The sequence below is a fragment of the Phytophthora cinnamomi genome (genome assembly GCF_018691715.1).
Source record: "Phytophthora cinnamomi strain GKB4 chromosome Unknown Contig54, whole genome shotgun sequence".
Classification (NCBI taxonomy): domain Eukaryota; phylum Oomycota; class Peronosporomycetes; order Peronosporales; family Peronosporaceae; genus Phytophthora; species Phytophthora cinnamomi.
Genome location: NW_027150987.1, coordinates 476,238 through 496,296, shown reverse-complemented (window position 1 = coordinate 496,296; position 20,059 = coordinate 476,238). Strand labels below are relative to the sequence as shown.

The 20,059-nt window shown below is 56.5% G+C and overlaps 8 protein-coding genes across 8 annotated transcripts; 3 read left to right on the top strand and 5 right to left on the bottom strand.

Moving 5' to 3' along the window:
- Window positions 1-498: 498 nt before the first annotated feature.
- On the bottom strand, window positions 499-1,572 carry IUM83_13459 (uncharacterized protein; the record flags this gene model as incomplete). The annotated part of the gene is made up of 1 exon (XM_067938132.1): window positions 499-1,572. One exon carries the CDS (start codon window positions 1,570-1,572, stop codon window positions 499-501), a length of 1,074 nt encoding a protein of 357 aa, XP_067788372.1.
- Window positions 1,573-2,221: 649 nt separating this feature from the next.
- On the top strand, window positions 2,222-4,125 carry IUM83_13458 (uncharacterized protein; the record flags this gene model as incomplete). Its single annotated transcript, XM_067938131.1, has 3 exons — window positions 2,222-2,754; window positions 2,814-3,063; window positions 3,433-4,125. 3 exons carry the CDS (start codon window positions 2,222-2,224, stop codon window positions 4,123-4,125), a joined length of 1,476 nt encoding a protein of 491 aa, XP_067788373.1.
- Window positions 4,126-4,175: 50 nt separating this feature from the next.
- IUM83_13457 (uncharacterized protein) lies at window positions 4,176-4,818 on the bottom strand (the record flags this gene model as incomplete). Its single annotated transcript, XM_067938130.1, has 4 exons — window positions 4,176-4,189; window positions 4,264-4,288; window positions 4,405-4,713; window positions 4,780-4,818. The coding sequence occupies 4 exons, from the start codon at window positions 4,816-4,818 to the stop codon at window positions 4,176-4,178; spliced, it is 387 nt and encodes a 128-aa protein (XP_067788253.1).
- An 89-nt stretch (window positions 4,819-4,907) lies between these two features.
- Window positions 4,908-6,695, bottom strand: IUM83_13456 (T-cell activation inhibitor, mitochondrial; the record flags this gene model as incomplete). Its single annotated transcript, XM_067938129.1, has 5 exons — window positions 4,908-5,210; window positions 5,292-5,643; window positions 5,720-6,357; window positions 6,425-6,541; window positions 6,621-6,695. The coding sequence occupies 5 exons, from the start codon at window positions 6,693-6,695 to the stop codon at window positions 4,908-4,910; spliced, it is 1,485 nt and encodes a 494-aa protein (XP_067788367.1).
- Window positions 6,696-7,058: 363 nt separating this feature from the next.
- IUM83_13455 (succinate dehydrogenase [ubiquinone] iron-sulfur subunit, mitochondrial) lies at window positions 7,059-8,206 on the top strand (the record flags this gene model as incomplete). The annotated part of the gene is made up of 5 exons (XM_067938128.1): window positions 7,059-7,169; window positions 7,259-7,344; window positions 7,425-7,496; window positions 7,575-7,927; window positions 8,013-8,206. The coding sequence occupies 5 exons, from the start codon at window positions 7,059-7,061 to the stop codon at window positions 8,204-8,206; spliced, it is 816 nt and encodes a 271-aa protein (XP_067788365.1).
- Window positions 8,207-9,099: 893 nt separating this feature from the next.
- Window positions 9,100-12,025, bottom strand: IUM83_13454 (the record flags this gene model as incomplete). Its single annotated transcript, XM_067938127.1, has 4 exons — window positions 9,100-9,273; window positions 9,342-9,829; window positions 9,898-10,097; window positions 11,334-12,025. 4 exons carry the CDS (start codon window positions 12,023-12,025, stop codon window positions 9,100-9,102), a joined length of 1,554 nt encoding a protein of 517 aa, XP_067788366.1.
- Window positions 12,026-12,107: 82 nt separating this feature from the next.
- Window positions 12,108-13,283, bottom strand: IUM83_13453 (the record flags this gene model as incomplete). The annotated part of the gene is made up of 2 exons (XM_067938126.1): window positions 12,108-12,350; window positions 13,245-13,283. 2 exons carry the CDS (start codon window positions 13,281-13,283, stop codon window positions 12,108-12,110), a joined length of 282 nt encoding a protein of 93 aa, XP_067788370.1.
- A 244-nt stretch (window positions 13,284-13,527) lies between these two features.
- IUM83_13452 (serine/threonine protein kinase) lies at window positions 13,528-14,196 on the top strand (the record flags this gene model as incomplete). Its single annotated transcript, XM_067938125.1, has 1 exon — window positions 13,528-14,196. The coding sequence occupies one exon, from the start codon at window positions 13,528-13,530 to the stop codon at window positions 14,194-14,196; it is 669 nt and encodes a 222-aa protein (XP_067788371.1).
- Window positions 14,197-20,059: the final 5,863 nt, after the last annotated feature.

Here is a 20,059-nt window from a genome sequence, read left to right as displayed (position 1 = left end):
AACCCTCCTCTCCAGCGCCAAAACTAACGGACACACAATGAGCTACCGAGTCAGTAGTGCTGCAGTACTACCAAAAGATGCTGCCCTGCTGCCAACTAGTACAGTCCCGGACAAAGGCTTAAGGGGCGCTACATCAACTGGCTTTCGTCTTAAAACTTTGTACTACTACCAGTAGTAGTATTTGCCCTGCTGACACTAGGCGGTGGTGTGCTTTGGTTGCTGGAGTACAGGTGCAGATTTTTAGTTCCGTTTCGAGAGGATCAAACGCTGAACACGGCAAATCTAATCTCCTTGAAATAAAACCACGACGAAATCACTAGGAGTGCGTTCGCTGCGTTGATCTTCACCACATCTCTTGTATTGCTAGATTCCCTGAGTCTCGCCATACCTCTGACGCTTCCTATTTGCAGCTGGCCAGCCATCCGCGCCAATGCGTGTCTCTATACTAAGCACCGGAGCGCGGATGGCCTTCCCGAGCGATACGGATGAACAAACTACTTAAGCCAGCTCCTTGTCCAGTCCGCGGAAGTAGGCTGGTCTGCGCACCCACGTGCGGGGCAGCACTTCCTCGTTCGTGGCCAGCCGCAGCTTGCGGCTCTCGTCGCGCACCAGCAGGTGCTTTTTCTTGGTGGTGATGTCCTTGACGGCCAGGCGGAACTTGGCCTTGGTCTCGCCGGTCTTGGGGTTGGCGAAGCTCTTCTGCAGCGTGATCTTGTTGTTGCCCGCGAGCCGCTGCAGCTCGAGCGCCTCCTCGGGGTACAGCTGGTCCGTGTGTCCGTGCTTGCCCATGCGACGCACGAGCGGCGGGTAGCCCTCGAACTCGTCGCTGAGGAAGAAGAAGTCCGGGTTCCGGAAGGCCTCGTCGTCGATGCCCATGAGCACGGCCTCCTCGCGGGCGTCGAGCACCTCGTCGGGCTGGGTGGCGTCCTCCTCCTGGCGCGCGCGCTTCTTGAGGCGCGCCACCTCCTTGTCGTTGCCGGCGGCCTCGGCGTCCGCGAGCTTCTTAGCCTGCTCGTCCAGCTGCTTCTGGGCTTTGTCCTTGGCCGCCTGCACCTTGGCGCGGAAGTCCTCGGGGGACAGCTCCGCCTCCATGCGCTTGAGCCAGATGATGGCCTCCACGCGGGGCTTGGCCAGGCTGAACTTGCGCGCCAGCACGGTGGGCGTCCACCGCAGCGGGTCCTCCATGAACAGCTCCATCACCAGCTCGTCCAGCTCCTCGTTCTCCTCCACGCCGCCCTTGTTCACGTCGGCGATGGCGTCCACCTCGATGTCGCCGTCCTTTCCCTCTGCGTCCGCGTCCTCTCCGGCCTCCTCGTCTCCTTCAGCGGCAGCAGCAGCGTCTCCCTCGTCCTCGTCCTTCTTGGCCTTCTCCTCGTCCGCCAGGCTCAGGAAACGCGACGGCGTCGACTCGCTCGACTCGCTCGACTCGAAGCGCACGGCGCCCGTGCAACGCGCCACGGCGTGGGAAGAGCCGGCGGAGCGCAACTGGCAGGCCACGCGAGCACTGGCCAGCGTGCTGCGCGAGCTGCGGCGCGCCGCGCGCACCAGAACGCGACCCCAGGCGTGCTGCATCTTCCTCCTGACAAGCTGCGGTGGCAAAGTGAGCTCTCGGCTTTTTGGAAGGCTCCGAACCGCCCATTGATTGGCCCACCGGTAGCGTACCGGTACACGTATCAGATCCAGATCTTGAATCTGGACTTTAGACGGTTCAATTTTAGAATCAGAGATACCGTGGACACGGATTGGTAATTGTTGATGCAGTATCACTCTGAAGTAAAAGTAGTCAACGGATAATTGATGGCATTGGTACTACTAAGTGCGCACTGAAACAGTTCTGTGATGGAGTGGAGGGCTCTCTTGAACTTGAATTTGTTGCGGTTTGGACGGCTAACAGCTCCTGTCAATACCTGGTGCCGGCAATTACTCACCACTCTCGTGAACCCGACCGATACCGGTAGGCCCAGTTTATTCGTCGTCTTTTGCGAAACTTCAAATGGTAGTAGTAGTAATAATGTTACTAGTCCTACTACCCCACTACTACTACTACTTTCGCGCGCGCGAGGGCTCCTGCTGGTTTGGCCCGACAAGCTCATATCACTGCTAAGTAGTATTACTATCCATCTAATACCGGTAATACTCACACCCTGGTTGCAGAACCGGTAAGGTATCGATCGGCTCACGGAGCTGGCTCATTTCACTGCTGCATCCGCCACCGTCTCCGATGCCGGTGAAGGCCGTGGTGGCGCGCTTCCTGCGGCGGCACCTGGTGCTGGCCGCGTTCGTGTGCGTGGCCTCCATCATCTCCGCCATCGTGTACGAGGTGACGGGCGGCGGCAAGCCCAAGGCCTGGAGCTACGACGCGCCCGAGCTGGACGCCGTGGACCTGGAGGGCCCCGACCGACCGCGCAGCCTCTGGACGGACGACGACTTCGAGTGCCTCGGCTGGCGGGCGACCCACGACTGCGACCCGTACGGCCCGCGGGACGAGGCTCGCGACCGCCCGTGCGACGAGCCCATGCCGCGCTCCAGCGGCTACTGCGAGGTGCGCAACCGCACGAGCGGCCAGGTGCTGCGCGTCATGCTGGCCACGTGCAAGAGCTGGCAGTGGTACCTCGTGCCCAAGCTGTCGTGCAGCGACGCCCGCAACTTCACGGACTTCAGCATCCTGGCGGCGGGCTACACGCACCCGCCGCCGGAGCTGCCGCCGCCCCTGCCGGCCAAGAACTCGGGCGAGCAGGGCGACAAGCGGGCATCGTCATGATCGCCTACCCCAAGGTCGTCGCGGGGGTGTACGCCATTGTGAGGACGCTCAGGTCGCTGGGCTGCGCGCTGCCCGTGGAGGTGTGGATCGACCCGACGGAGATGAGGGCCAAGCACTCGGTGCTGGTGGAGCTGGTGAAGTACTACAACGTGCTGGTGAGGGTGGTCCGAGACCCGAATGCGTCCAAGTTCCACGCGAAACCCTACGCGATCTACAACTCGAGGTTCGAGAGCGTGCTGTGGCTGGACTCGGACAACATCCCCGTGCGCGACCCGACGTACCTGTTTGACGCGCCCGAGTTCGTCAAGTTCGGCGCCATGTTCTGGCCGGATTTCTGGAGACCGGCGATCGACACGCCGTTTAACGTGCACCAGCAGAGCGCGCTCTGGACGCTGCTGGATATGCCGTTCACGGACATGTTCGAGCAGGAAAGTGGGCAGCTGCTGGTGAACCGATCGCGATCCAAGGCAGCGCTCTCGAAACTCATGTTCTACTCGTCACACATGCCGCGGCTTATCACGGACTGGCAGCTTGTCTGGGGCGACAAGGATTTATTCCGCCTGGCATGGCTGAATACGTCCACGCCGTTCTATATGGTGCAGCATCTTGTTGCGCTTGGTGGACTCTACGACGCGGATGAAGACTTTTTCTGTGGCGTATCAATGATTCAGCGGGATCATGTGGGTGACATCATCTTCATGCATCGGAACCAAGTGAAGCTTACAGGCCGTCGCGACCAGAAGCCGCTCATTACTCATTTGCAGAAATTTACAGGTGGTGATGGGACAGCAGCGTCGCTGACCCGCGACTTGGACAAATACCGGGTGCAGTGCAAAATGCGCCGGCTAGGCCAGTACACGTGTTTCATGCTCAACCCGCGTACACCTGACGGCAATGGCACTCCATCACTGATTGTCAGTCTTGAGAACACAAAGTACTTGCAGTTAGAGCAGCATGCTATTGGGTTTTCGATCGAAGGCCGTGGACTGTTCAACAAGGACGAAGAGGCCGAGGTGGCGAAGATGGAGGCTGTCGTGCAGGCAACGCAGGATGAGGAAACTGCGGCGATCATTGCAGCGCGCGAACGCTCAGAGAAGCAGACTCGCGGCATTTTTGGTATCGTTGTCGTAGGCGCGCTTGGTCTATGGCTCCGGTGGCAGTGGATACGGCGCTGCAGGAAGAGCAAGCCCAAGCTCGAAACTAAAAATTCTTCGGTGGCGTCTGCAGAAACCTCTCCGTCTCATGTAGCTCTGGCAGTAGACCCTTCTTCTCCTGAGGCTTCGGGGTCGTCGTCCGCTGTATTTTCAGGAACGACATTCAACTCGCGGCGACGCAATTCTTCGTTCCAGATCGATGATAAATGAGCGAGGTCCGTGCACGCAGTTTTTGTATATGCCGCTGCAAGCGCTCAATCTCAAGCTGCGACGACTACATAAGCATATCACACTCATTATTAGTCCAAACTCCTTCACAGCACTACTGTACTCGTTGCCCCAACTCACCAGTAGCTCGCGTCGCGTCGGTCGACTGTGCAACATATCTCGCAGCTTCGCATTCTCGCGGCCAAGTTCCCCAATCAAACTCCTCTGATGCCTCAGAAACTGCTCCAGTTCCTGCATCACGCAGTCGACACTCTCTTCTACCTGGTTGTCACGCCTGACATCCTTCTTCTTGCCCCTATCATCTTCACGTCGCTCGTTCAGCGTCTGTATCACTCCGTCGATCTTGCGACACCACGCGACATGTTCCTTCCTCGCCTTCTCCACTTTCTTGTCCCAAAAAGAAGTTGCTGCTGGGCCTGAGTATTCCTCTCTTAATTCCGGGAACCGTGCATCCTTCTCGTCCAGAATGCCATTGCCTTCGTCCTCCTTGCGCTTCTGTTTTTCTCGCTCCAATTCCTGCTGCAGGCGCAGTGCGTAACTAGCATACCGCTTCACATCGTTCCGTGCTGTCTGCCATTACTCGAAAATACTTCAGCACCAAAGCAGGTGGTATTTTACGCTATACACACAAGATACCTTGAGCTGAAGTCGGAGCTTATGGATCTCTTCCTCCATCTATCGTGGATTATATTTTGCAGGTTTGAAACTAAGCACTCCGGATAACGTATCCGGAACTAATTAGTGGAGGCAAGTTGAAGTCGCGCTTACCACTTGAACCAGTCTACAGGCAGCGTGAAGACTCCATCTTGGCCCAGTCCGTACGTGCGGCTGATGCAAATGCTGCGACCTTGTGTGTAGGTGTCCAGGAAGCGCACCATTTCTTGAGGAATAGAGCATTTTGAGCTCGGCGGAGCCATACCAACTACAGCCTTGAGGAGTTCTTCGCATGCCACAATTGCGTCGGCCACTGGAATCCCCTCGTCGCGCCTGATGGTCTTTATACGCATGACGTCTGCGCATCGAGAAGATATGTAGGTAAATGCCTGCAGATTTGCGCTGTGTGCGTCCTGCTGGCGGCGAATCAAAGACCGATTCTTGCTGAGAAACAAGATAGCTTCCCCATACGAACTCGTGAACGGTGCTCGCACCTCACCAGTATCGAGGACCACCCACTCGTACGACTCATCCTCGATTACAAGCGTGAACTTCTCCAGTAATCCTTGCTCACTGTTCTGACCCCCAGCATCGCGCTGCCGCATATTTTGCAAAAACGTCCGGTAACCAAGAGCCGAGCATGTGTGGCCCCTTGAAATGTTTGCTTCTCCCAGAGTCGCGGTGGCATCCGCCTGCAGTGTTGCTAGGCTTTCCCGCGATGCCTTCATGAACAATACCATATTCGCATCGATGGTCTCCAGTACTTGCACCCACTGCACTGGAACATCCGCCGGGTTGAGCCCAATTCGATATTCATTGCTGAAGTCTATTCCAGACGGGTTGGCGCTGCGCCAAAACAAAAGTGCTTTAGTTTTTCAGTCAAAACGTTTAACAATTCGGAGTCTATCGCAATGCCGCTCACCTGAGGTCAATAGTCGCGCCGCGAAGAAAGTCTTTGGGTGTGAAGATGCCCTGCTTGTTTGCTCGCGTGTACTTGCGTAGTGTCTGGAGGAGGATCATAACGGTCGTGTTCAAGTGCATCGTCGACCACCCGCACGTAAAGAGCACGTCATCAAGGCCGAGCTCACGCTTTAGCGTGCCCCTAACCGATTGAATCGACTCCCACGCAATCCGACGCCGTTGCTGGATCTCCATCGTCTCCTCCTCCTTCATGAACTCCAGCAACCCCTTCAAACTCTGGATCGGTTTCTTCCTCCTTCTAGAAGCAAACGCCGCGCGATTCGCTTTGGCGTACATCTCGCCCATTGTAAAATCCCCGAAATCCATGCCGCTGGGGCGTTTCCAGCCTCCCTGCTGGCCTTGCCGCCAGTTGTCCGGCCTCCTCTCAGCTCTCTTTTTGACACGACGCGACTGAGACCCTGTTCCAGACGTCGACTCCTCCTCCACAGTGCCCTGAACCACAACGCCGCACTCCCTCAGCACAGCGACCATCTTGGCCTCAATATTGGCCGCCAGCTCCAGCGGGAACCTCTTCACCCTCTTGGTCTCCTCGCTCTGCTCCTTGGAGCTCAACGACGGCACCATCACGCTGAAGTACACCTGCCCACCGTCCACAGAGGCCTGTCAGCTGCTGTCCTGCTGCTACTTAACAGGAGACCCTCCCCACCTTCTCTCGTGGAGCCCCCAGCCGCCTCCAGCCCATGGAGCCGCCGCCTGGAGCCGCGTAGTGCTCGTCCATGAACTGGTTGAGCAGCTTCACGGACTGCAGATTCTCATCGTGGACCTGCGGAATAGAATACAGCGCGACGACGTCTGAGCATTTTGAGGCGGGTCATAAGGCTTAAAAGACAGCTCGGACTCGCCTCGGGGATGTTGCGGAAGTGGTCGGGGTGCACGCGCAGCAAGAACTGCTTGAGCGTCGAGGAGCGCTTGGCCATGGCGGCGTTGTCTTGCGCTGAGTATTCCCGAACTTCAAGTGTCGTGAAATGACTGCAGCAAACTGGTGTGGCGCGGTGTGTCGCCTGGACCTCCGGAATCGAGCGGCTGAAGTTTTCGCCCCTTATCTCCGCATCCTGCGCAACGGCATGCGAGTCATCACAACAGGATATGAAGTATGACAGCACCATTCTACCCCGACTGTGGAGAGATACTCGGCTAAGTACGCTTCAGATATGCGGCTCGGCAGGCGCGGTTTAACACTTGCAACCGGCCGCAGAGCTTGCGTTTGCTCCGAGCCGTCAGTCTCGAATTCCAACGGTGGAGTTGATCCCGCGAGTTCAAGTGAGGAGAAGCCGAGAAAGATGCTGGCGGTCGTGCGTTCCATCCAGAAGCCCGTGGCGAGCACGGGGCTGCGCGCCTTCAGCGTGCCGACCTACCAGCCGGACCTCAAGTCCCAGGCGGCCAAGCCCAAGGTGCGTAGGGCGAGGCGGCGCTCTCCTTCTCCCCGCGCCAGTTTTTTGGTGGTGTAGACGCTGACGCTCACGTGGGTGCGACCGAGTAGAACATCAAGTACTTCAAGATCTACCGTTGGGATCCCGAGTCCAAGGAGAAGCCCTACCAGTGCACGTACCCCGTGGACCTGGACGAGTACGTGGCGCTGAGAGGGGGCCAGTAAATGAGGGGAGGGGAGGACTGACGCTCTCGTTCGTGGCTTGTGTGCTCTGCAGGTGCGGCCCCATGGTGCTGGACGCGCTCATTAAGATCAAGAACGAGCAGGACCCGACGCTGACGTTCCGTCGGTGCGACAATAGATCATTTGACTCTTGCGCAGGCGAGGAGTGCTGACTGATGATGTTGCTGCTGTTGTCGCCCTGCAGTTCGTGCCGTGAGGGCATTTGCGGCTCGTGCGCCATGAACATCGACGGCGGCAACACGCTGGCGTGTCTGAGCCCCATCAAGAAGAACAAGGACGTGAGCAGCATCCACCCGCTGCCGCACATGTACGTCATCCGCGACCTGGTGCCGGACATGAACAACTTCTACGACCAGTACACGTCCATCAAGCCGTGGCTGCACTCGGACAAGCCCCGCGACGTCAACCACGAGCACCTGCAGTCCATTGAGGACCGCAAGAAGCTCGACGGCATGTACGAGTGCATCCTGTGCGCGTGCTGCAGCACCTCGTGCCCGAGCTACTGGTGGAACCCGGACAAGTACCTCGGCCCCGCCGGTACGTTGCTGTTATCTGCTTGATGCTAGAAGTCTAGCTTCCAGGTGTCTAACTATTGCTTGCTCTATTGTTGCTGCTCCTACAGTGCTGATGCAGGCGTTCCGCTGGATCGAGGACTCGCGTGACGACAAGACGGAGGAGCGTCTGCGCGCGCTGGACGACTCGTTCAAGCTGTACAAGTGCCACACCATCATGAACTGCACGCGCACATGTCCGAAGGGACTGAACCCGGCGCAGGCCATCGGCAAGATCAAGTCCCGACTCGCCAGCCTGCACTAAGCGCGCGGGCGGTTGGTCGCGAGGCGCAGCGAGCGAGGCAACCACGCGCAGGGTGTGATACACGTAGCAGCAGAGAAACACACAAACACGGAAAGAAGCTGCAGCGAGAGGCGTCTCTGTCAACGAGCCGCGGCGACCAGTCGATCGCAGTGTTGGTTGCCGCGCACTCACAGGCAACAAATTGAACAAAAAATACAAACTCCTACAAGCCAAGGAAGGTGGTGACGACGATGCATTGCATGTGAGGGCCTCACACTGAGGCGAGGAACACCCGAGGTCTTCCCTGGTTTAACACGCTGAAACGCAAAGCGGGCGCATTTTCTCCGCCGTGTGACGCGCCGCTGTGGTGCAGCGCGTTTTGTTGTTGGTTTTCACGGCTCTGCACGGTGCCCGCATCAGCTGGCGCAGTGCTTGGATGAACATGGCAGACAAGCAGCATCGAGGTGAGGAAGCATACATGTAACACGCGGTAAAGTTAAGTTTCTTCATTGTGCCCGTTGGCTGGCCTGCAAAGCCCAGCGCCACCCACTTTACCAACGCTGCAAGCCAAAATCATGTCTAAATCGTCCTCTCCAACATTGAGCACTTCACTGACACTGAGAGGAAAAACTAAAAGAAAAAAGCAATGTCGTAGCGAAGGCGGGAGGGGCGGCCCCACTTCGGCGGCGCAGAACGGCACCGCCCCCTCTTCAGCCTCCACTGAGCCCCGTCTTGTCCTGGCGAGAGCTGCGACGCCAGCTAGTCGCGCTCGCGGAATTGATCGTACATTACTGCTACAGCGGGCCGCTCCCGTCATACTGTCGCACTTACGCGCTGGGTCACGAAAGCCGGCCCATGGCGAATCTTCATCAGCGTGGTTTTCGTACACGTCTTGAGGAAGTTGACAGTCTTCTTCACCCCATCGTCGACGTGTTGCGGCCGTTGATCTCGATGATCACGTCGCCTACGCAAATATGCCGCAGCAGCTCACAGCACGGCTCCTGACACACGTCGGTCACCAGCGGGTAGGTGCCCTTGGCAAAACGCACCTCCTTCAGCTGCAGACCGATGCTCCGGTTTTCCTTCCACTTGATAAGATAAGTCGTACTGTCAGGGTGTCAGCCATCGTCAGCTTAGGCTTCGGTCGGCCGCGCACTTGGACTGTCGTGTTCACTGCATTCGGTGCGACCAGCGGAACCGTCAGCGCCTCCTCTTCTGTAAGTGCCGGCAGCTTCGTAATACCGCGGGCAGTCTTGCCCTTCTTCTTATATTTGGCCAGGTTGGCGTGGAGTGACGCCTTGCTTGGTTTCGGGGCATTCGCAGAATCCACCTTGTCCTTAGGAGCTTCCTGCATCATAATGTCACCGTCCACGATGTCGATGTCACTGGAAATGTCCGGATCATTTGCGAACTCATCGGACGAGTCAGACGCATCAGCGAAGTTAGAGGCAGCAACAGCGCTATCGATTGAAGAGCTGCCACCACTAGAGGACGTAGCTTCATCGCGCGGCACAGCAGCACCCGCCTTCTTACGTTCCGGCTCAGGTTCAAGATCCCATGGGCTGGCGTCGTTGTCAGTCTCAGATGCACTGTTATCCTCAATTTCGGCTTCCGAGTCATCGACAGCAACCCCCATCTCCACATCTGCAAGCGTACCCACCTCCACGTCAAGGTCAGCATTGTCATCCGACAAGTTATCCACCGGTAGTGACGGCAAGACAATCCCGCTTCCTCGGCCAATTCTGCCTCTTCGGCTACCTCAGCCTCAAGAGCCAAATCAACCTCCTCGGCGAGCTCGACATCTTCGATCAGTTCTGCTTCCTCCGCCAATCCAGCTTCCTCAATCACTTCTGCATCTTCAACTAGCTCCGCGTCTTCGGCCATTGCGACAGTCTCCAAGTGAATGTCAGAGCTAGGTGATACAGGCACAGTCATATCAATATCTTCGTTTTCATGGGCCAGAATTACTGGCCCCGCCTTGATCGTTGGTGAAGGTATTTGCTCAGGCAAATCCCATGGCTCTGTAGGTGAAAGATGTGTCGGCTTGCTGAGTGGCGACAATACTGGTTCATCCTCATGCACCGGAATAGTTGTCTTTTGAAGCTGGCGTTGCTCTTCACTGCTGTTGCGACTTCGATTACCATGAGTGTTCCCAATGATTTTCGAGTCCTCCTTGGGTGGTTGGACATGCTCATCGTCCGTCTCAGTTGGAGAGTGAACGGCGGGTACAGCGTCTTCGACATCGACAACAGGTGACGGCGCAGGGACGCTTGATTCACTACCGATTTCCGTAGCAATAAAGGGCGATATTGGGGAAGCAAAAGGCGAGCTGCTCACCGTCGGTGAGCTACCAATATGCGGCGACGTACGGGGAGAAACACCGAAGTTCGGAGAGACGTCCACTCTTGGCGAGCTCTGGACCAGTGGCGAGGCATTGGCTTTTGGTGAAACCTCGTAATTGGTGCTTGGAACATTTTCTGGCGCTGCTTGTTGCCTCACACTTGCGCGATGCTCTGACATGACGGGGGAGATTGGAGGTGGTGTGCGCCCCCTCTCTACATGACGGTGCTCACGTTGATGGTTATCTGATTCCAAACGCACTTGCGGAGAAGGAGGACGCGGAGGTGGTGTAGATGCACGCTTGACGTTTGGACTAGGAGTGCGATTACGGTGAGGCGTTCGGCTCTGTGCTAGCGGCGCCGGTGGAGACGGAGATGCATCCATAGTGATAGACGGAGTCCGATTTCTTGATGCTTCCTCCTTCTCGCGTTGTAGCTTCTCCTGCAGCTGCTGCTCCCGGATTTGTTGCTCACGCAGTTGCTGCTCCTTCATTTGCTGCTCACGCAGTTGCTGCTCCCGCAGATTTTGTTCTCGCATTTGTTGCTCGCGTTGAAGTTGCTCGCGTTGCTGCTGCTCGCGTTGCTGCTGCTCACGTTGATGTTGCTCTTCTCGCACTTGCTGATCACGAATTTGCTGAAGCTCACGCTTTTGCTCTTGCTCGCGCATTTGCTGCTGCTCACGCATTTGTTGCTGTCGTTGCTTGAGTTGCTGTTGCAACTGCTGCTGTTGTCGCTGCTGTTGCTGTTGCTGCTCGCCTTGTTTTACGATCACAACTTGGTCAGTCGGCTGCCTCCGTCTGAACACCAACCGTACAGGCTTGTTCATCTGCTGGAGCCGTCCAAAGAATGCTTCGAACGTGTAGTCAGCAGACTTGATACCGTTGGCCGACACTAGCGTGTCATTGATAGCCACAGCTCGCCGCACCACCGGATTCGCGCTCGGAGTAGACCGCGTTACAACAGGCAAATTCGTCGAGCGGTCCTCACCGAAGAACAGACCGAGTGACCCGGTTTCCCAGTACACCTGGTATTCATTAGGCCCGAGTGGGGAATGAGAAGAGTGGCCCCCGGATCCGTTCGCTGCCGCCGCGTCGCGCGGCGAAACCTGGTCCCTGTTGCTCGGCTGTCGTCGTTGAACTTGCGACGCACCTAAGCGGTCAGTCCCTCCTCCACTCACCCCGTTCGGGCCAACAGATTGCGCTAAAGGGTTAGCAGGGCCAACCGCCGAGTCCTTCGCCGACGTGGCGCGCCAGAACGCCCCCCTCATGGCCTTGGGCGGTTTCTGGTCCTTCTGCGGCACCGAGTTCGCCCGCGAGAGCTTGCCCGCGGGGTCCCCCTCGTCCGCATTCGCCGAGCTCTGTCTCGCATAGTGGCTGGCGCTGTTCACCGCGTTGGTCGAGCTCGAGCGCGGCACGCCGAAGAGCTGGGAGGCCTCGTCCTCGTCCGAGGACGGCGTGCTGGCCGACACGCGCTCGAAGCGCAGCAGCACGGGCTTCTTCATGGTGGCCAGGATCTTGAAGAAGTCCGAGAAGGAGTGGTCTTTGGAGCGCACGACGTTGACGAACTTGAGGATGTCCCCTGACTCACGGCGGGGAGATGCAGGACTCGGTGGCCTTGGACACGTACGGGATGCCGTCCTTCTCGGACTCGAGGAAGATCACGCCCAGCACGCCGCGCTCCCACAGCACCTCGTACTCGTTCTCGTCGAGGGGCGGCAGCTTGTCCCTGATCTTGTCGGCCCACGTGGCGCGGCGCATGATGCCGCCGCCCCCCGCGGGGGACGAGCTGCTGGGCCCGTGGCTGGGGTGGACGAGCTGCTGGACTTGCTGGAGAACAACGGGCCCGCGCGGAAGTTCTTGGACATTTTCTTCATGGCCGACGCCGCGAGCGCCTTCGTCGTCTCGGCCTACGTGGTGGGTCCGTCGCCTGGGCTGCGTCGGTGGGTGCCTCCTCCTGCTCCGTCCGCCGCTGCTGCTGCTGCCGTGGCGGTGGCTCGGCCCTCGCTGCTTGGTACGCGGCGCGCGTTCTCGTCTCTCGCTCTGGCTTGGAGGCGAGGACGTAGGCGAGGTGAGGCTCGACGATCAGACAGACTCGGGAGCGCTAAGTACGATCGGCACGGGAGAAGCTGGCCTGTCTGGGCCCCGGCCGGGAGTGGCGGTCAGCTCGAAAGTTACGCGGTGGGCGGCTGCGACTAGGGGCCCGGGCCTGGCAAGTGGCGGCTCGTGCTCTAGTGCAGGTGCGGAGCTGCCTGCCGATTCGCCGGGCACTTGCTGCGCTTCAGTGCGGTCGGTCCCTTGTCGTGTGAGCGTGCGTTTGGTGTGCTCGCACTCGAGGAAGAGGGTGATGCTCCGAGGGCGAAAACATCTCGCGCTTTGTATGCCGCGCGACACCCAATCAGCTCCGGGAACTGGCTTTGAAACGGTGCTAACGGTCGACACTTCAGAGCAAATTGAAGCGAGCAAAAAGTCTCGAGTGGATCACCTCGACCAGTGTTACTGCGTGCAGAAGTCCGCATTCGCGGCGCCCTGCACGGCACTCGCCTCGGTCTGCAATGTATGACAATAGTAGAGGCGTAAGTGGAGTGATACGGACCTGGGTGGTGCTTCCAAGGCCCTAGAAGCAGCCTCGCCTACTGTACTAGCGAGCCGAATAAGACCGAGGTCGACCACGCCCTTTCACGCGCAGCAGTGCATGGCACCGCTGCTCTGTGATGCTCCTACTTCTTGGCCCGCTTGACGCCTGTACTGCTCCAGAACCATAGAAGAGTTGCTGTCCATTGTTTGTGGAGCGCGGGCCTTATGCCACTTCTTTCTACTGCGCTGGACGGCCGGGCTGGCGGTCCGGACATTGGCGCTGAAACTGCAACGTCAAACCCAAGTGTGGACGGCCGTTCCCCCCATGGGGCCCAACGGTGCTGAGCTCGCTGTTGGGCTGGCATTATTCGGCCCAGATAGTAAAACGCTGCCAGGGAGCGAAGCCGAGAGCTGCCGGCGCCGCGGAAGCATGAAGTGCCCCCGAGTGCCCTGCGGTGCGTCGCTGCTGCTGATGCTGCTGCTGTTCCTCGGGGTGCTCGCGCGCGTCTCGCTAGCGGTGAACTTCGCCGACATGACGATATCGTCGCGGATGGCGCAGCTCATCAACAACGGGATTGAGTCGCCCAAGCTGAAGCTCAACACGACGCTGCCCGTCGAGGTGCAGTACCTGCTGACCCAGAACGATCTGACGTGGCGAGATTTGGGCGGGACTCTGCAGCGACTCGTGCTCTGGGACCAAGGCTACGTTGTCACGAGCAACAACAAGACACGCGAGATCAAGGTGCGCTGCGATCTCAGCATGGACGAAGTGGTGGTATCACGCGACGAGTTTCAGGGGCTGCGCAGTTGCCCGTCGACTTCGTGCGCCGACCCTGTGAGCGCAGCCACAGTATTGCGTGGCACAGTTTGTGCAGACAGCCAGATCAAGCAGGTGGCCAAGTGTGCTGTATTGGTATCCGAAAGCGAGGCGAACGCAGCCTCGGTGACCGTGGAAACAAGTCTGATCTGGGAGAAGAAGGAAACAATACAGACCTTCCCATGCCAACTGCTCGTCGTCATTCTTTGGAGTCTTTTGTTATCACGCTGCAATCACCGAGCACCAGCAGCAGCGGAAATTGCCCACAGCAGCTTTCTCTAGTGATCCCATGCACTACTATTGACTCCTCGGCGAACGTCGGCGAGTGGTGCACTCCACGAACATCCGGCGTGGTTTCCGGTTTGCTTCAAGACCTCGTGAACTATCGTGACGCGGGTGGAGTTGACACTGGGACCTCTGGAATGCTAATAGCAATCTGGGTGGTGGCAGCTATGCTTGTCGTGGTGCTCTGCGTGATAGGAATGGCGTATTTTCGTCATTTGTTTCGACGAGGACATCGCCCGAGCACGAAGATGGACTTCATGGAAAAATCAGCATTGGAACACTGTGCTCTCACCCCGAAGGTGCTTTTTTTCGTGAATACTAATGGTAGCAACGGTGCTACAGGTTCCATGTCATCCGAACTATCCGATCTCGAGGCTGAGCTGGAAACAGAAGTTCGAAGGGGATATTCGAGCGCATCTGGACCATCCGAGGTTGATTACTCTGACGCCCTCGGAGCTTCTCAGGTGCTTCTGCTGTTCCAGAACGACCCTGTCGTTCTTGCCCTGCGTGTACCTATTATTGATGTAAATGGTGACAAGATGATTTCACGTCGTAGGGATGGTTCCCCGAACGAGGTGCTAGTAGGCACTCTAGGATCGTGTGAGGTGGTTCTAAAGCGGTTGCGAGCACCGAAGCGCAACGACACGCATGCTGTCGAACGGCTCGCGCGTGAAATTCGCATGGCAGCGACGTTGGAGCATCCCAACATTGCGAATCTTGTGGGCATTGCTTGGAACTCGTTCCAGAATCTGATGGCAATTTGGGAATATCACCGCAGTGACTTGCGTCGGGCGCTGCGAAGCGGTAGGAAGGCTCAACACTGGACGTGGACTCAGCAAAATTGCAGATTGCCATGGGGATTTTGCGCGGTTTGTCGTTCCTTCACACGCATTCGCCACCAATTATCCACGGTGCTATCGAACCACGCCACATTTTATTGGACTCTGCTACAGGAGAGCCGACACTCTGCGGGCTCGGCCACTGGCCGTGCTTCACTGCTGCAAACTCCGATTGTAAAGCGAGCCAAACTGTCGAGGGTAGCATTTGGTGTAGCCCTGAGGTGCTGGCAGAACACAAGTTCTCGGAGAAAGCCGACATCTATTCCTTTGGCGTGGTGTTGGTGGCTCTAGACACTGGGAAGCTGCTGATAGAGGTCTCCAGGGATGATCTATTAGGGATGCTAACTCCAGTATGCCCTGAATTTATCCGCGAGATCACCCGCAACTGCCTACAGAGCGATCCAAGTTTACGTCCAACATCTCGAGCTACTGAGGCATCTGGAAGATATAAGTGGTACCAGCNGCCCCTGGCCTTCGTGCGAATATCCCAAACTTGGCAAACGTAGGCTGGAATACGACGACGAACAGATTGTACGAGCCCTTTCTGTCTCTAGGGTTCTTGAACGTGGAGGAACAACCAACCGTTTGGCTCAATCCTTGAGTCCAGGATTCCAACATAAACTCACACATTGTATACGGTGGCAAGAAAGTAAACATGAAGTGTTCTGAATTACGTTTTGTCGCCAAACGAAACCGTATAGGAACTGTCATAGTCGAGAAGGATTGTTCTCTGAATTTATTTCAGAGCTACTTGGGAATCCCACCGAACGTCTCATTTTCCCAACAATAAACAACTAATTTATATTTTTGGATAACGCACCCATTAACACGGGTTCAATACAGCAAGCGAGTAAACAAAACACAGTACCTCTTCTTGAACTCGGTAAAGTTGACTAGGGCTCCGCGAAGGAGAATTTTGACTTGATTGTGCTCAGCTACGAGGGTATTTCATATCTTCAACGAGAATCTCCTGCGCCTACTTCGCAGCTGCAGCATCTGCCCGTACGTCTCGATATGTACGCAGAAAAGGACGCTGGCAAAGTAGGACCCCCCCCCCCCCCGGGATATGTTTGCAGCTTTTCGATAAAAACGCAAATGCTTCGCTTTGTGGTGCCAATGCTAGTCGATCGATGTACGTCAATCAATGTAGAGAGAGGTATACTACAGTGTACATTTGCCGATATTTGTCACTTATACACATCGATTCGACATGCCCACATATAAACCGTTTGGGAGCCTAGTGTGGCACCGGGGTCAAATTGGTACGGTCAGTAGCTTACCGGTTGGGCTTGCCGTTGGATCATCTTTGACTTGACGTGCCACGGATATAATCCTATTTGGACTAACGTTGCTTCCTATCACAGTATGAATTCCTTGGATGCTACCTAGACGTGCACCCTCCGCTTAGGTGCGAGACGAGGATGTGAGGAAGCTTGGTTTGAAAAGGGCAAAATGAAAAGTGATTTTGCAACTTAAAGTCCGTACTCTGTTGTACTCTACACCAGCTACTCACTTCATGACCACTCGTTATTGAAAGCAATTGTTGGTTGACGGTCGCCCCAAACTTCACCTTGAAGCCATCCCGTAAGTTGTCCCGTAATACGTATCGTCAAATCGTCAATTACGATGTACACAATTACAAGTATAAATTTCGTGCTCCGTAATAAATTACGAAACGATAATTTATATAACGCAATGCGTTCCACGACCCCGTTTTAAAGCGGCAAACTTACTTCGAAGGACAGTTTGGTGCGATGTACCACTTTCTTGCAGCGATGGCATTTGTAATCCCCATTCTAGAATCAATATCCGGCCAGTAGTATGAGCGTCCGAGCGGTTGAGCGTCCTGCGCGTTAGGCGCAGCCCTAAAGCAAGTCACTGTCCTGCCGCCAGCAGCGGCTTCAATCTCTGCGCAAGTGCCGTTGCAGTCCGCCTCTTCGCTGCGGCTGGACGAGCAACAAGTACGACGTTGTGAAGTCCTTCCGTGCTGTGCATGTAGTCGCCGTGAGGTGGGGTGGCGGCGAGCAGCCGTCGCCTCTACTTGCCTTACCTGTACTGTGTGGTGCTGTTGTTTGGGGAATCTCCAGGTGGCGCTGCTTCGAGGTGAACGCGCCTCTTGCCAGCGTGGAAAGCCGTAGAGGTGATGGCATGTAGCAGCGCCACTCACGTGCCGAACCTCGCAGTGACCAGTGCTACCAAGGCGTTCTGTACGTCATATTGCTGAACAACATCGACGCTACACCACCTAGAGCTACCACTACCTGCACCTTTGCTGCAAGCTGCTAAGGGTCGGCGATTAGCGGTCCGAGCTTGGATCTGTCGGTGCAGTGAGTGACACCAGCACTAAGGCGGCATATTCCGTGGCGCAGATCGAATATCGCCAGCATACTTAAAATAGTGTGTACACGGTAAGGTTCACCGTATTGCTTACGCTCTTCTACTGCGCTTAACATACTAACACAAGCTTATTCGATCTGCAGTGCTGGCGTGTTACTGATCGGGCGCCCAGGAAGTCCGTGTCCATCTGCCGTTTGTCGCTTGTTGGGCCCGCGGTGTACAAGTCGCTCGCGGGTCTCCATTGCATGAACGCCGCGCACGTGCTTCGCTAGCAGGGTATGGATGCATGCAGCAAACTTCGCCCAGTACAAGGACACGTCCACTCCTGGGTGTCAACAGCCCAGCCAAGCTCAGGCATCCCCTCAATCTCCATTCGGGCGGTCTGCTCACCCAGCTATGACGTGACACGCAGTGCTTCGCGAGAGCGCTTGGTCTCCGGGTCGTACACGGGCAACGCGCCGGGAAAGCACACGAACGACTTCAGGTCGGTGGAATCATCATTGGCAGCGATGTTAAGTAGAAATGCGATGCTGCCACGTTCGCGAACCGCCTCAAAACCATGCATGTTCTTCGCATCTCCTTGGCGCGTCGCATCAGGGTCTTGCTCGGCAGCACTCCACGGCGAACGGCTTCGGTGTTGTGCTTTCATGAGCACAACACGTCGTCAGCTGGCGGAGCAGAGCTCCCACCTTCATCCTGGCCCGTAGCGTATAGTCCCTCTTTAGCGTACCATTAAAGCTTTCGACCGGGTTATTTGTCGTCGCGAAGGCAGATGGCGTGTGGTAAATCTGCCACATCCAGCAGCGCGTCTGCAGCCATTGACGCTAAGTACGCCGAGAACGACGCCAGCCCCGGCAGCTGTGACCAGTCTTTCAGCACGCGAGTTTGAGTTTCTATATCGTGTACGCCTTTGGCGACAGTTGCATACAGAGGGATGGAGCTTGCTCGTCTTCTCAAATACCTTTGCCACAACGTGGTAAAACACATCAGAATCTTGATGTCGTTGTCGACGCCAAATACTTGTTGCACAGCATTGTGCTGGGCGTCGTCAGCGTCACCCATTGCGTACCGTACGACCAGTTGCTTTCAGTAACTTGCGTGTAAATCCGCCGCAGAGTCATCAGTGCCTCCGCGAAATGCATCCCTTGGCGCTGCGAGAAACGAAAATCGCCAGCAAATGGAAAGCCCGGCGGCGATCAGAAATCCCGACAACGAAGACTGGGTAGTCGACCTGGTTCATCTTAAATGTCGCATCGATGTGAAGCACAAACGATGCCGAATCCCGGTCGACTTGCCGTAGCAGCGCCTTGGAGGTGACGCCCACCAGGAAGGGGTTCGAGTCGGCACCGTTCCCGACGTAAGGCATTCCCTCCATGTCCGTCCGCCACGTAAATGTGAAAGCATCACACTCTTGCTCATGCCCGTAAACGCCGTCTCACGCACCAACCGCCTCACGTCGTCCACGTAGTCATTCCCTCCGACCTTGGTGCTGGTGTAGTAGTTGCTGCAAAGCTTCTGCACCGTTTTGAGAGGGCAGCACCTCGGTGCGCACCTCAAACTTCCGCATTAGACCCGTTCGGGATTCTAGCTGGTTTAAGGCCCTGATCGGCCATTTGGCGGGCGAACTCCTTCATAGCGCGCGTTAAGCGCGCTGGTGGTGGCGTGCGGCGTGCCGTCACGTGGGAACCAACCTTGAACAGATCGACGAGGTCATGACGCTCACTTGAGCATTTTGCCCCTCCGGGCAGCGCGCGTACAGCTCTGCAGCCTTGCACTGGCGGCAAGCACAGCGTATCCCGCTTACGCATGTTGTGGTGGCCAGCCTCCGTGCACATTACTGCACTTTGCTGCTCTCGGTAATCTTGAACGCCTTGAACGATTCCAGGAGAAGATCGGCTTCGTCCTCGCTGAGGCCGACAGTCAGTTCAGTCCAGGGTAGAGCAAGCGGCATGGTGAGCTGGTAGTGCTAGGGGCAGGTGGAGAACGCGTGGCCAGGTAGGTGGTATCTTTGTGAGTAGGTCACTCGCAGTGTGCTCAGACCTAAGCGAGAGTGTCTAATTGGCTAAAATAAACCATTTTGCAAGTACATCATTGGACGAGGTGGGTATACGAGATTAGTTTTTTTTGAGTGGTGTTGGCGACAACTATAGTCTAGGTGTTTTGGAGATGTTTAGGCTGTTTTGAGGGGTTCCCACGGAGCCTCAGCTGACTGACGAACACCGTGCGTTGGATGAGCAGATTTTGATAATCTGCAACGTAATCATGCAGTGACGATGTTTGGCCCAGCGCACAGCGCTGTTCGCGCAAGCGATACTCTAATCGGGTGGCAGGGATAGATGGTGCATGGCCCCTGAACCCCGTGAATTCACGCGGGGAGCCGTCGCACTCCAGTGAGAACTGTCAGTACCAATTGTGGAAGCATAAATGATTTACTAAGAATCTTGCAAAACTCGATGATGACTTGAACTTTCGACTACTTACTTAAAATAGCTGTGGGACTCCAGCACATATGTTGTTTGCAAGAAGCTACGCATATTCGTGTACTGTCAAAGCTCTGCGCTATTGCAGACTCGACTCGGATCAAACTCGAGGCCTCGATATGGTGGTGGCGACCTACCCACCTTGCTCTATATTATTGTGATGAACGCCTAAAGCGAAGTTTACCCTTGGGAAGCTGCTGCTCT